The sequence below is a fragment of the Patagioenas fasciata genome, chromosome 3 (genome assembly GCF_037038585.1).
Source record: "Patagioenas fasciata isolate bPatFas1 chromosome 3, bPatFas1.hap1, whole genome shotgun sequence".
Taxonomy (NCBI): domain Eukaryota; kingdom Metazoa; phylum Chordata; class Aves; order Columbiformes; family Columbidae; genus Patagioenas; species Patagioenas fasciata.
Genome location: NC_092522.1, coordinates 97,971,279 through 97,985,969, shown reverse-complemented (window position 1 = coordinate 97,985,969; position 14,691 = coordinate 97,971,279). Strand labels below are relative to the sequence as shown.

The following is a 14,691-nucleotide window of genomic DNA, read 5'->3' as shown; positions in this document are numbered from 1 at the left end:
CGGGGGAGGGGGAGCCCACGCGCACCCCCGTTCCCGCGGGCCGCGGGGCTGCGCGCGCCGCCCTCTCTCCTTTCGGCGCGGCCGCCGCGTCCTTCCTCCGCGGCTCCGGGGCAGCGCTGGGCGGCGGAGCAGGGTGAGTTACGGCTGCCGGGCCGCGGCAGGGAAATGAGGAAGGGCGGGGTGGGAGGAGACGGAGAGGGTCGTTGCGCGGCCTCGCTCTGCTTCCCCTGGGGCGCGGTGGGCAGCGGGGCCGGGCCGGGCCTGCCGTGGCGACGGAGCCGCGGCCTGGCTGGGCCTGGCGGCAGGACTCGGCTCAGCGGCTCGGCCTGGGTGGGACGCGGCCTGCTTCCGTCGCGCGCCGCCGGCACGGGTTGGGCGCGGAGGCGTCGCCGCCGCGGACCGTTTTGTAGAGGCGGCCCGCGGACTGGTGGAGGACGCTCCCCGGCCGAGCCCGGGCTGCCCCGCTCCGCCCGGGCCCGGCCCCGCGGCGCTGACCTTGCGCAGGCTGCGCCCCGCGGACCCCGGCCCGGCATGGTCTCGGGCTCATCGCCCTGCCATCTGACATGGCGCTCTGGCCCCGGCCTCGATGCCTGCGACAGCCCCTACTGTCCCCTCCCGCACCGGTGCCCGTGCGGGACCCTGCCGCAGGCTCGCTGCCCGGAGCCGCGCTGCTGCTGCCTTTATTGCACCGGTTTCTCTGCTCCGTGTTTGCCGGGTCTCGCCCCTTCTTGGCGGTGCTTGTCCCGCTCCTCACTTCTTGAGCCGCTGATGCTTTTTTGCCCCGTAAAAACCTGAGGAACAAACACTAATTTAGACTCTGCTGTTTTTTCTGCTATTGGTCCGACCTACTCCGGGCTCCTCCTCCCGTCTCTCAAGCTCAGCATCATCAATTCCTGGGTTTAACTCTTGTGTATAGTGCCCACTGTAGGAAGTGCAGGAGAAAATGTGATCATTGCTGGTACCCAGGCCTAGTGGTATTTCCAGATTCTGTTGGATGAGATGCTCTTTCTGAGGCAATGTGTCCATGCTTCTTGCTTGCAACTGAAATGCAAGTAATTAATATCTATCAGACTTTAGAAGAGGCATCCCTCATGTGATTGCAAGTGTGCTTTCTAGATGATCTGCACAATGGAGACTTGTAGGCATGAGCCATTGGAAGAAGAGCACTTCGTGCAGTGTGGATTGAGTTAGTAGCAGTAGCCTGCAGAATGAAACATAAAAGCGAGGAAGGGAAAACAGGAACATGGAATGACAACAACTGTACCATACAAATTGTAGTTGTGTTACCTTTTATATGGCTGTTAATCCATTATGTAATTTGTATACCTTTGCTTTTATAAAAATGGATGTTAACTTTGCTAAACCATGGAAATGTTGTAGGATTAAATGTAAGGAGGGTAAACATATGGGATCTCTTTACCACTACTAATTCATGTCTTGTTTTGCTTAATAAATGACTCTGTTAAAGTTCAGGACACACTGTAAAGGGGATCTTGAAAACTTGTTTTTTGTATTTCTTGGAATAATTTAGCTTTGATCTCTACACTTCATCTGTAGCCCACAGTGAAACTGCTACTCAGCTTTCTTTTTGCTTTACTAAGTAGTTCTAGTTTTATATTCTGTAGTCAGCTTTAAAGATCATACATGTAAATATGGAGTTCTGGACACCTAGATTTTTTCAGCTGTCATTGCCTGTTATTCAGTTTTTATGTGCATTTTACATTTGCAAACCCTTGTGAATTTCAAGCAGCTGAAACAGCACCTAACTACAAACCACGCTGGCTAGATCTTATTCAGTATAGTTAACTGAAGTAATTCGACACAGTGGTAAGGTGTTTCTAAGAAAACAAAAGCTCTAAGAAGTCTGTAATTATTACCTCTTTTTACAAGGCTTAGCTCTTCCTTATAGAGTAAATATTACTCAGGTTATGCAAAGAGTTAAGCCCATGTGTTTTGTAAGAATGTGTTTATCTGTTATTTCAGTGAAGTTTTTATAATAAAAAATAGCTGGTTTACTTACTAAGGGGAGATGAATTACTTGTAGGAAAAAATAAACATCCATTGTTTTATTAGATTATTCTGGCATATTATGTCAGAAACTTTTTTTTCTATGGCGAGGGAATATTTTTGACAGGTAACATTGTGAAGTAGCAATGACAAAGTCCACTAAATTGGGATATGAGTGTTCATTATATAGCAGCAAAACATGAAAAATATAGACAACTTGTGACATCTGCTTGAGTGGTGTCAATATAACTATGTGATGGATAGTATTTTTCTGTTGAAAACTTCATAAGGCTTAGCCATTAAGCATCTAATTCTGAAGAAAAACTAATTTTAACATGATTTTCCAAATGAATCGTTATCAGAGAGACACTGACATTCAAAAGGTATTACAAATTAGATTATTTGATCTGGGGTGACAGACAGTCAATGTAACCTGTTAACACAGCTTAACATTTATACTATGTTAGAGTTGAAAATATTTGAAATTATTCTTGAGAAGCCTGAGGTTCGAAAAGAGTTGAAGAGCATAGCAGTAGTGATGGAAAAATATCTATCCTTGTCTTTTTTGTTCTTCAGGGAAATTATTCTTGGTAGTGAGCTTACAATTTCTAGAGATATATGCAGTGATGGAGAGATTAATTATGTATAATCTTTGATTATGCTTAATTTTTGTGAGATTCAAGAGTGTATGTTGATGGGACCATCCAGCAAAGGAAAACAGTCTACTTTACAAAATACATTTGAAAGATTTCACAAAATAAAAACTTTTTTTGTGACAGAACGCAAGCTGTAGTGCAGCACTTTGTGCCTCTTCTAGCTGTAAAGTGAGGGTGGAGAATGTTATTTTTTTTGAGGAGAGGTTACTCTGTTCAAAAGATAACTGCTGAGTTGATTTTTTTATGATATAATTGGATCTTATTTGATGAAGAAAAGGTTTCTCTGTACTTTTTCTTCATTTCTTTGTTTTATAATTAAATCCTTTATTTGAAATTTACTTTTTTCCTTGCTCACTTATATGAGGTACAATTTTGGCTTGTTAATGTAATTCTTTTGGACAGTGAAGGTTTAATAAAGAATCTCAAGCTTTCTGCCCTTCGTTCAAATATTGTGATGGGAAGTAGTAAGAGATCTGCTGCGTCACTGAGGGGAGCAGTATGTACCTTCAGATTATAGGTGAATTTTGTGGTGTGGTTATTACTATTTGATGTGTCATTACTATTGAGATTTCATTAGCAGGGTGATAATATTTGGGTCAGTTGGTGTCTGAAGTCTGAGGGGAATACAAAAATAATATAGACGAGCTGGTTAAGAATGAATGAAATGCTCAGATTTACATTTCTTCTTGGATCTGTGGCAGGGCTTTGGTTTTGGTGCTACTCAAAGGTAGATCTTTAATTTTAAATGAGGGATTAAAATAATAAAAAATAAATAGGGGATATAAATAAGGGAAGAGGTGGCTTATGGATATGTATGGGTTGATATATCTGGTGTACAGCTTTGTCAGCATACCTGGGTCTCCTTTACAGCAATATTGATGTTTCATATAAACCTGTTGGCTACATGTTGCTGTTAGGCAGGTCTTTGACAGTGTCCTGTTTGATGAAAGATGGGGGAACAAGAAAGATAAAATTTGATTATGCTCAAAGGTCAAAGCTCAGCAAGCTATATTCCATCCAAGGACACTGAAATTTTCTTTTACAGTTCTGAACACATTTTTATGGCTATATTGCAGTTCATATACTCATAAATCAAATTGCTTGTCCTGTCAAAAATGTTTTGTCAGTTAACTTAATTCTTGAAGACAGCCCTAGAGGATCAGATTTGAACCAATGTGAACCAGATTAGAAAGTGCATTGGCGTGAGAGTTGGATAATCTCACTCAAAAAGTTGCGATCAACATCTCAATGTCCTAGTGAAGACCAGTGACAAGTGATGTTCCTCAGGGCTCAGCATTGGGACTGGTGCTGTTTGAAATCTTTATTGGTGACATGGACATTGGGATCAAGTGCACTCTCAGAAAGTTTGCTGATAACACCAAGCCATGCAGTATGGTTGGCGCACTGCAGAGAAGGGATGCCATCCAGAGGGACTTTGACAGGCATGAGAGGTGGGCATGTGCCCACCATGTGAAGTTCAACAAGGCCAAGTGCAAGGTCCTGCACATGGGTCAGGGCAATCCCAAGCACAAATCCAGGCTGGGAGAGTGAGTTGAGAGCAACCCTGAGGAGAAGGAGCACTGTTCCTATGAAGATATGCTGAGAGAGCTGGGGTTGTTCAACCTGGAGAAGAGAAGGCTCTGGGGAGACCTTATAGCAGCCTTCCAGTACCTAACGGGGGTCTACAAGAAAGCTGGAGAGGGACTTTGTACAAGGGCATGTAGTGATACTACAAGGGGTAATGGCTTTAAACTGAAAGAGGGTACATTTAGATTAGATACAAGGAACAAATTCCTCACTGTGAGGGTGGTGGGGCACTTGAACAGGCTGCCCAGATAAATTGTATATGTCCCATATCTGGAAGTGTTCAAGGCCAGGTTGGATGGGGCTTTGAGCAGCCTACTCTAGTGAAAGGTGTCCCTGCTCTTGGTAGAGGGGTTGGAACTAGATGATCTTCAAGGTCCCTTCCAACCCAAACCTTTCTATGATATGTAATGAAAATCCAAATATGTAGTTGGAAAACTAAAAGCTTGCACCTACCTGGTGTTTAAGGCAGGCTTAATTTAGAAAGCAGTCAAAGGCAGAGTATCCTTAACCTGTATATCAGCTAAGAAACACCCAGGATTTCTAGTGATATATACGATTTGTGGTCACCTCTGCTTGAGGTAGATTTTTGATAACGTGGTAGAGACATGCTGATGTAATTGGATATCTCCCCTAAACTGTTTTGCTCTGCTCGACAAGAAAATAACAGTAACTGAAGTATTTTTTACCTCTTTCACAGAAAATTAAACAATGAGAAACCTTACAGAAGTACAGTATCTCTTGTCCAGATATTAGTTTTCCTTCCTCTCTAAGATTAGTTTGAAATGGTATTGTTGTTTGAGATCTCAGTTTCTTCCCTTAATAAGTGATCGTTTTGACTACTTTTAATTTTGGACAGTCATTTGAAGCTGCTAGAGATGTAATGACAAAGAACTAAATGGGGCCAAGATAAAAATCTGCCATATCAGATCCTACAGCATGTTTATGTCATACCAATATTTATTTGGGTTTGAAGAAATATTATGACATACCTAACTTAATTAAACTAATTTAACAAATGAAGAACTGGGTTTTATAAGCTGGAAGTCTCAGACAAAAATAAAATTATATTGAGAACATGAGGAGATATTATATTAAACGTGGGAGAAATTCAGGAAGACATTTAACTGACATATTTTTTCTCTTTAACAGGATTCTTTTAGTGATGGATCGCTTAATAATGAAAGATTTGTGTTGGTTGGTTACTTCTATGAGTACCTGTTGTTGCAGCAGGGGGCTGATTGAAGCAAATCAGTGTCAAAAGTATGAGAGAGATGTACTTTAAGGAATTGAGGAGAGTGCTGTGTGTAGCTTTTGCTTTTCTTGATGGTCAGATCTCATTGCACTCACACTCCTCTATCTTGCTGTGCTGTGCACTGTAGCAGTCTTAGTACATGCCTTGATGCTCCACAAGCCGGTGGGTGGGAGAAGTTTCACAACTGTCCAGACTGAACCCAGCTGGGAGTTCCTCCTTTGTCATTTGCTCCTTTGCCTCTTCATGTGCGCACCTTTTCTCACTGGTTCTCCATATGTGAAACTTTTCATATTCTGTTGCTTCTGATTAACTACACAGTGGGAAAGCACTTTTGATTTATTGCACGGTGGAGTATGCTTAGTATGTGCAATTTTGCTGTCAGTGATGCTGAGCCACTGGCCTTTAGTGTTCAAGTGAAGGACACAGCTCTGTGTCCTGTGCCCTGTTCCAGGGCGACGACACATTCCTTCCTCCTCCAAGTAGTTAGAGTTATCTTTTGAAATATGTGACCATGAAAAACTTAACTCTGTTTTTACCTATACCTTTGGCTGCTTTTCCTGGTGTTTGAAGTGTTTCAAATGCAAAATAAACCATTCAGAATTAATGCACTTTAGGCATTGTGTAAGGGAAGATTTCTTTTTTTTTTGTAGTAAATATTTCTAGCAGTCAGCCTTCTAGCATGAAGTGTATCTTTCATTGTCAGTCCCCACAGATTGTATACTTCTTGCGATAGTTAATCTAGTAATGCTAGAAATAATTGTTAAACTTTGCACTGTACAAGTTATGCAAAGAATTGAACAGTGGTTTCTTGAAACGGGTAAAGCAAAATTTTGATCCCATGTACTTTACTGGGATAACCCCTCTAAGTATTTTAAAAATTGTAAAACAAAATCTTTAATCTTAGATTTTGCCAGGGTAGGACATTTATGCAAAACCACTTTGTATCCTTGCAATGACTTTTTGGTGCAAAATTTGGATAGAACTTATATTTGATCATAGACTCATGCTTGAGAAATAAAACTTTCAATAAAATTCCTCTTGAATTTTCTCTAATAGCTAATTAGGTGGTTTTGGAGGTGGCTGTGGTCATTGCTTGTATAGTTGCTTTGACAGTTCGTTGCTTTGCAGTGCTTTTAGTATTCTGAATTGCTGCATGGTACTCTTGCAAAACTGTAGGTATTCTTTTTTCATCACATTGCTGAAGACAGGTTAATTTCTGTCAGCAGCCATTTTTGTAGCAAGAGCTGACATTCTGCTTGAGCTTTACTACTAAACACTGCTCTTAAAGAAGGTCAGTATTGCTTTGGTAACAGCGATGTTTGAGTAGCTATTATATAAATATTCCCCTCCTATACAGAAAATAATTTCAGATATATTATTGTAAATGTGTTCAAAAGCCCACCACTCTTTTATATCTAATTTTGAGTACAAAAAGTTTCTTACAGTAATTCATGGGTTTTCTGTTGAAGTGTCATTGGCAGTTATTAGTGACAGGGTTCACCATCATTTCATCCTGTGTCTGTTAATCTTGTGCTTGTGTGATGCTAATATGAAAAAAACCATGTCATTACGGGAAGGTGTTTAAAATACTGGATTGGAGCATCTGTAATTGTTTTCTTACTTTGAGCTACTGCACCTCTTGTAGTTTATCCTGTATAGTATCTGATTGTTGTAACTACATGGCATAATAAAAACATTGTACAGTGCAGCACAGCACTTCCTCTGTTAGACTGCTGCTTTATTTGTTGCCAAATTTGGAAATTATTTTGACAACTGCAGAAGAATACAGACTGCTATATGTGCTCGTTAGCATTATGTATATGTAGATGCACTGCATTGGTTGAAAACAGTAGTACATTTTTTGTTGTAGAGAGCTTTCAGATTATAACACACTTGCTACTGTAAGACTGCTGCCTACTTACTAAATGCACCTGATTTGGCCTGACTTGCCTTCTTGCTGGCTGTTTCGTCAATAGGGCGTTGTGTATCAGATAGTTTTGTCATGGTTAGTGTGTCAATACTGTAAAGACACTATGTTCTGCAAAGAAACAGTGCCATACCTGAGCATTGCTTTCTTCTGAACTGCCCTACGGTAGAAGGAATAAAGACTGTCATGTTTAAAGGAGAAAAAAAAAGAAAAGAAAACAGAAAATTAAGCATTTTTCTTGCTTACCTGTAGTTTTTGTGAATTTGTGGAATTCAATAAATTGCATAAATAGGGTTTAAATTGTAGCAGAGCTCTTGCATGTGTATGGCTAGGATTTTCCCTGTTGATAGCTAAACCAAAAAATATCCTGTTAATGTATATAATACACTTTATACACCAATGTGTATAAAGAAGCATACTTACTGTTCTAGTAAGCATGAGTAGGTACTGGATTTATTTAGTGGCATGTTGCTGGAGTAGGGATCTAGAAAGTCAAGCACTACAAAATCTAAATCTCACTTGTAATTTTCCTTTAATTAATGCATTCATTAAAAAAAAAAAATCCTGTCTAGCGTGTAGAAGAAGGATGATGATGAAGGAAGGAGTGGGAGAGAATGTAGGTCCTTTTTCTGTTTCCAAAAGCTTGAACAGTTTTCAGTGTACCAAAACTGATCTCCCAGACTTTCTTGTATGCCAAATTAAGCCAGACACTGCTGCACTATTCCATTTACTTTGCCTCTGTGACCATGTTTATTATAATTATCTCTCTCCACTTTTAAGTATATGCTTATGCTAAACTTCTGAAGAAACATTTTGCTGACCTTTTTCCCATTCTTTTTTGTAGTTACATATTCTCATTAGTTGAATGCTGTAATAGTTGCATTTCTGCTATGTTGCAAAGATGTAATGTAGAAAATAGGGAATCCCTTTTTGTAAAATGTAGGTACCATCTTTGAATACAATTCCTTAAGTTTTACCTAAACTTCTTAAAAAGTGGAGTTTTTAAAAGGCTCCTGGCCCTTCTGAAGCTGGCACAACATTCTCGTACTTGATTGAGGTCAGAATTTCATATAAAATTTCTATAATTTTATTGATGTAATGATAGGTGAAAAATAATAGAGATAAGGCCTTGCTACTTAAAAATAGTTACTTGCTGTGAAGTACTTGATAGTTCCTCTATGAATGGAAATATAGTCCTTCTCAGTTTTAGGCCTGATATGGCAGGCTTCTGAGCTTTCCCAGCTTCACTGATGTTAGTGGAAGCTGGCCTGGCTTTTTACATTTAAAGGTAAAGATAGATGTGTGCTTACAGTGCTGCTAACCAGGTTTGCTTGTTCTTGATTTCCTCATCCCTGTGTTGTTCCACCCACTTGGGTTGGCTAAGGTTTGAACAAATTTCAGAGAGGAAGTGTTTGAGTTAGACCTTGTTATACAAACTCTGTAGAAATGGCAGCACTCTGATGCAGATAGCAGAGTTTATATTAACTTAGCATGGGATTTATTTTAAAAAGTCAGAGCTGATTTTTAGATAGGTGGTGTGCCATACTAAACCATAAGCAATTTTTTTGTTGTTGTTGTTAAAATTCTAAAATACCTTAAACGTTCTTTATAAAACACGACAGCCAAAACAATTTGCTGGTTTCTTAGGTGTTTTACAATTTGTAGCTTATTTTCTTATGGTATTTTTCTTGTCTTTCTATAGGGCTGAAAGACACACAGGAGTCTTCATGGATATAGTTGATACATTTAACCATTTAATTCCTACTGAACACTTAGATGATGCCCTATTTCTAGGATCCAACCTGGAGAATGAAGTCTGTGAGGATTTTAGTACAAGTCAAAATGTCTTAGAGGATTCGCTGAAGAACATGCTCAGCGATAAGGATCCTATGCTAGGATCTGCAAGTGCTCAGTTCTGTTTGCCTGTTTTGGATAGCAATGATCCCAATTTCCAGATGCCTTGTTCAACAGGTAAATGTTACAATTTTTTAAGATTACAATTTAAAATACAGTTACACTCTAGTACCAACCCTTTTTGGTAATGTAGAAATAATAATTTGGGATTTCTGTCTTCTTCCTGCCCTTTTTGTTGCGCTGCTTACATGCCTGGCATGTAAACCATGTGCAGTTCTTTTTAACTTAATCACATAACAATAGAAGAAGGCTCCTAATCTGGATCAGAAGTAATTGAGGCTTTGTCTTGAGTATGTGTAAGTCATTCCCAATTGCAGTCGTGATTTGTTTAGTTGAAGTACTGTGCGTTATCAGTGAAGTTGCTAGTTGTCTTCAAAAAATGTAATAGTGCTGGATTAGCAGTAGGAGCATGAGAGTTGTACGAATTCCTGCTCTGATCTCACGGTCATTCTGTTACTGCTTGACCTTCTAGTAGTGGCCTGATTCTGAGTGTTTTCCTTTGGTTGGCTTCAAACAAGAGCTTGAAATGATAATAAAGTTATTTTTTACTGTTTGGAAACACCTGATTTGGAAACAATTTAGAGCAAAGTTTTAAATAAAAATAATCTTTGGGGTTGTGGAGTAGTTTTGGAAGACAAAAAAAAAGGGTGATCCAGACCCTTAAATTATTTATATTAGTGAGCAGTTGGAATAAATACACTGAATTTGGTGTGAGAGAAAAAAATGTACCCTATGCTTAATAAGTTTTTTTTTATATTTGACTGAAAGTTTAGAAACGGAATAAATTTTTTTTAGGTTCGTTACTGGAAAGTGTAGTAGATCACTGCAGATAACTGACTCTACCAAAATTGTTTTTTTTTTTTCTAGTAACTTTTATGAGCTGTCTCTGAAAATCTTGATGATTTCCTGGTGTAATATGTATTTTGTGTCTACTAACAGACTAAATTCTCACCTTCACTAAACTAAGTGGCATTACAGTATGGAAAATTGTAAACCAAAGATGATACTGACTGAGGCAACAAAAAGCAAGACCAAGATAATTATCTTTTTACTGCATCAGAAAAACACTATTTGAGGCCATCCTTAATGGTTTTGCTTGTTCTTGCCATAGTCTGTATCCTTATACATTTTTATCTGTAACCCACCAAATTAATGAAGTAGATATCCAAAAGGACATGAAGTGTTCTTGCAGTTGCTTGTTCTTTGTAGGTCTTGATAAGAACTGTCCTTATTCTGAGATGGTCGGACCACAGTATATGTTTACAGTTTTTTAGTTGAGAATGATTATCAGTTTGAAGCAAAGTTTCTTTGCTTGTCTTTCTCCCTCAAGTATTCATATAGCTCATGATGTATTTGATTTGTCTGAGAATGGTGGTGACCTAACACAGCTTACATAGTCTGCTGGTAAGAATGCAGTCATGCAAGGTGATAGTACCCTTGGTAAGAGCTACCAGTACAAAGGCTGTCTTTTTCCAGACTTTATGTGTGAAAACCCATCTCTACACCAACATCAATTTGTCTATAAAAGAAAAAAACATAACTCTCCCCACAAAACTTGCCTTACTTATGCCCTTAGAGCTACAGCACCGTTGGTGTACCATGCAGAATTATAGTTTGCTGTATATTGATGCTTCCAGTTTTTTTTTTTTCCACCTCTGTGTAGGATCTCACTATGAATTTATTCTATAGTGCATTAAGCAGTATGGTAACAGAATGGTTGGCTGTTGGCTCTTAACCTTTCACTAGAAGTGTACCTAGAAAAATGTATTTGCAGTTAAGGTTGTACTAGGTTTATGTACATTTGTTGTTAACTATGTTAAACAGGGCAAGACCTAGAAAACACTGAAATGGAAGGTGGTGGTGATTTTTGATTTCTTTACTGAAGAGTTACTAGGTTGGTGCAAAAGTAATTGCAGTTTTGGTCTGTGAATTTTAATGATGACTAGACTCAAATGTGTTGTTGATGTTGCGAGTTGTCTCTGCTGCTTTACAACCCATTTTGAACTCGAATAAGAGAATTGCTGAAATTTGCTTTTTGACTCTAATATCATTTCCGTAGTCTAAAATATAAAATAAACAACAAGTAATAAGTCAGTAGCAAAAAAAACATAAAGAAAAGCACATTGAAATGATGCGTAACATAACCACATTTATTTAAGAATGTATTCCAATATCAAATGGCAAATTTCAACAATGCAAAAACCACAGTTCATTTTGCATCAACCTAATATTTTTTTCCAGAGGCATGAGGTTTTTTTTACCACAGTTTTAGACCTTCAAGCAGTATTTTGCATAACCCACACCTGGACTATGGAACAGTTTAAGAAAAGGAGAAAAATGCTCATGGCAGTGAGTTCTGAGGGCAAGCAAAGGACAGATTTATTGTGCTTGCAGCTCCATAAATAACTGGAACATACTCTGTCCAGTTTTATAGTGGTGAAGATTTCATGCTATAGCTTATTTGTGGTAAAGGTAAAAGTATTTGGACCGATGAGGTGATTTGGTTAAATGGTATTAGGTTTCATTGATTAAATGGAGGAACAGAAGTCACAGCTCATTAATACTTCTTTGGAAGTCTAGGTTGAGCAGAATTCAAGACTCTACACACAAAACAAGATACTATCTTTATATGCTTTCAACTCAAAGAACTTTTACCATGTTCTATGTAGTCTTATGTGAACATGAGTATGTGTGAGTGGCAGAAACTTTGAGAAGGATTGTTTCAGGCCTGCTTACCCACATACCAAATTCTCAGGATTGTGACAACATTTTCTTTGCTTTACTTGGGAGATCAGGTCTTTTTATCTAAGAACCCTTTCTCTCTTGCTCTTAAGTTGTTTTTGAATATGATTTTGTTTCCCGCTCTTTTTCTTATTGCTGCATTGACATTAGTTCTTGTTGGATGTTATTTACAGACCTAATCCAAAGTTATTACTCATCAACATTGCATCTGTCTTGCTCAGCTTTAGGGTTTATGTTGCCCATCATTCGCTGTGAAGTAAGGTTTTTGTTAATACCAGGCTCTTTTTATGGTGATATTGCTGTTTAGCGCTGGGCTGGCAGCTAAATATCAAAGCAGTTGCTTGCTCACCTTTCCTTCTCTGGAGGGAAGGGGAAGAAAGACTTGTGGGTTGAAATAGAAACAGATTTAATAAAATACTTGTAAAACAGAAATGGTACAAAGCAAATACTTGGTTCCTAGAACATGTGCTCCCAGCAATGAACGTTAGAAGATGGACACTGTGAGCTCAGTGAGTTCAGTAAAGGCACGGAGAGCAACATCAGGGCATCAGGCCCTGGGAGCAGGAACAGGAGCCTGCAGGGATGGCAGCCATTGAGGAAAGGGCTGTTCTCAGCAACTTCCTGCTTAAATGTGGAACGTTCATGGTATAGAATACTTCTGTTGACCAACTTGAGTCAGCTGTCCTGGATCCATCTGCTCCTTGCTTCATTATGCACCTGTTTACTTGCAAGACATGAGAAACTGAGTTCTTACCTTCTTTCCTGCTAAGTCCCAAACATTGGAAAGTTACTGGAAGAAAACATAAACTCTGTCCCAAGGTGCTATCTTATTATTCTCAACTACATTCAAAACAAAAGACTATGCTAACTGTCAACAAGGGAATTAACTAACCTCATGGAAAATTACCTCTGTTCAGCCAAACCAGCACAGGTGAGTTATGAGTTATCTGACTGCATGTGATGGATACTGGTTTAAATTGTTTCTGTGTCCTTTAAATAGTTCAAGTACTTGTCTATAAGACAGAAACATAAATTTTTGTGAGTTGAAGTTTGATTTCTAGTCATTGCTTGTTAGAGGCATCTACCCAGAAAATGCAGGTTTTATAAGCTGGGTCATAAATGCTTCTGTTGGGGAGAATGGTAACACAGAGTCAGAATAATTTGAGTTGGAAGGGATCTTTAAAGATCATCTCATCCATCCCTCCTGAAGTGAGCAGGGACTAGATCAGGTTGCTCAGAGCCCTGTCCAACCTCACCTTGAATGTTTTCAGGAATGGGGCATCTACTGCCTCTGTGGGCAACCTGTGCCAGTGTTTCACCACCCTCATAATAAAAAATTTCTTCCTTATATCTAATCTGAATCTACCCTCCTTTAGCTTGAAACCATTACCCCTTGTCCTATCGCAACAAGCCCTATTAAAAAATCTGTCCCCATCTTTCTTCTAAGCCTCCTTCAGGTAATGAAATGCAACAATAAGGTCTCCATGGAGTCTTCTTTTCTCCAGAATGAACAATCGGAACTGTTTCAGCCCTTCCTCATAGGAGAGGTGCTCCAACCCTCTGATCATTTTTGTGGCCCTCCTTTGGACCCTCTCCAACAAGTCCATGTCTTTCATGTACTGAACATCTCATAGTCAGCAGTACTGGTGTATGACGAATAGCAAGGAGCATGAGTGGATATCTGTTGCCTCTCTGTTGATAGGAAGAGCTACAGGGTGTTTCAAAAGATGGACCTAATTTCAAAGCCTCATGATTTCAAGTTGGGTCCATCTTTTTGAAACACACTGTATATCAGTACAAGCAAAGCAATTTCATGTTCATGTCTTGGCCTGAATCCAGTTTGTGCTGGGTCTAAAAGGAGTTTCTTCAGTTAGATGACATAGTTGATCTTTGCTTGCTGAGCTTGCTCTGTAATTGCCACTGTGTAGTAGAATGAGGTTGTGTTGTTCAGCTTTGAACAGTTACATGTTTGGAGAAGTTGAGAAGGTTTTTTCCAGGTGATGCCGGTAATCGCTTTGAGAAGAGGTTGAATTAAGTCTTTATGACTCTCACAAGCTGGAAAGGGTATGAGTCACATTAATAGATATTATGCTGAAATGCTTTTAGGATGTGTTTGTGGAGTAACTATTTAACTGTAAAGGTGTAGTTGGGTTGCTGATTTGTGGGGTTAGACTGAGCTGATTACTGCTCTTACAGCGTAGGTAGGCAGGTTTCTGTTATTTCAGTGAATCAAGGTACAAGCTACTCACAGATCTTATTCACTGCAGCTCATAGGAGCTTAGCAGTAATGGAGGCCATTTACTGTTTTGAAGTAGGTATGAACAGAAAGGACATAGTTTTGGTAGTGGAAGTTGATGAAAGTGCTCTCTTTCCCAATTAAAGGACAGCATTGGACAAAACGAGGCTCTTGAAAATTAAATCAAACAATCGTAAGCATCCCATAGCATGTTTTAGGTGTTTCTGTGCTCTTTTCATCAGTGTGGTCAAGTGGCTGTTCTTCAATAACTGAATGACAAAAGCAGGTGGGTAGATTACATAGAATAGCTCTCAGGTGCCTTTGATGTCTGGGTGGTATGGATGGGTATGGATGTGTGGTTTTGGGGTTG

At 39.4% G+C, this 14,691-nt stretch overlaps 1 protein-coding gene across 8 annotated transcripts in view; it reads left to right on the top strand.

The window, feature by feature from the left end:
* PHF3 (PHD finger protein 3) overlaps window positions 1–14,691 on the top strand; it is a 51,530-nt gene continuing 36,839 nt past the window's right edge. For 3 of the 8 annotated variants that reach the window (XM_065833386.2, XM_065833384.2, XM_065833385.2), the window contains exon 1: window positions 9,268–9,400. Coding sequence is in view for 1 of the 8 variants with exons in the window: in XM_065833381.2 (XP_065689453.2) it covers window positions 9,157–9,400 (244 nt within the window). In the remaining 7 variants the exon portion in view is untranslated. Of the gene's footprint in view, window positions 134–9,131; window positions 9,401–14,691 lie in introns of those variants that run through there. The other 5 variants (XM_065833381.2, XM_065833383.2, XM_071806931.1 and 2 more) reach the window with 5 other exon arrangements.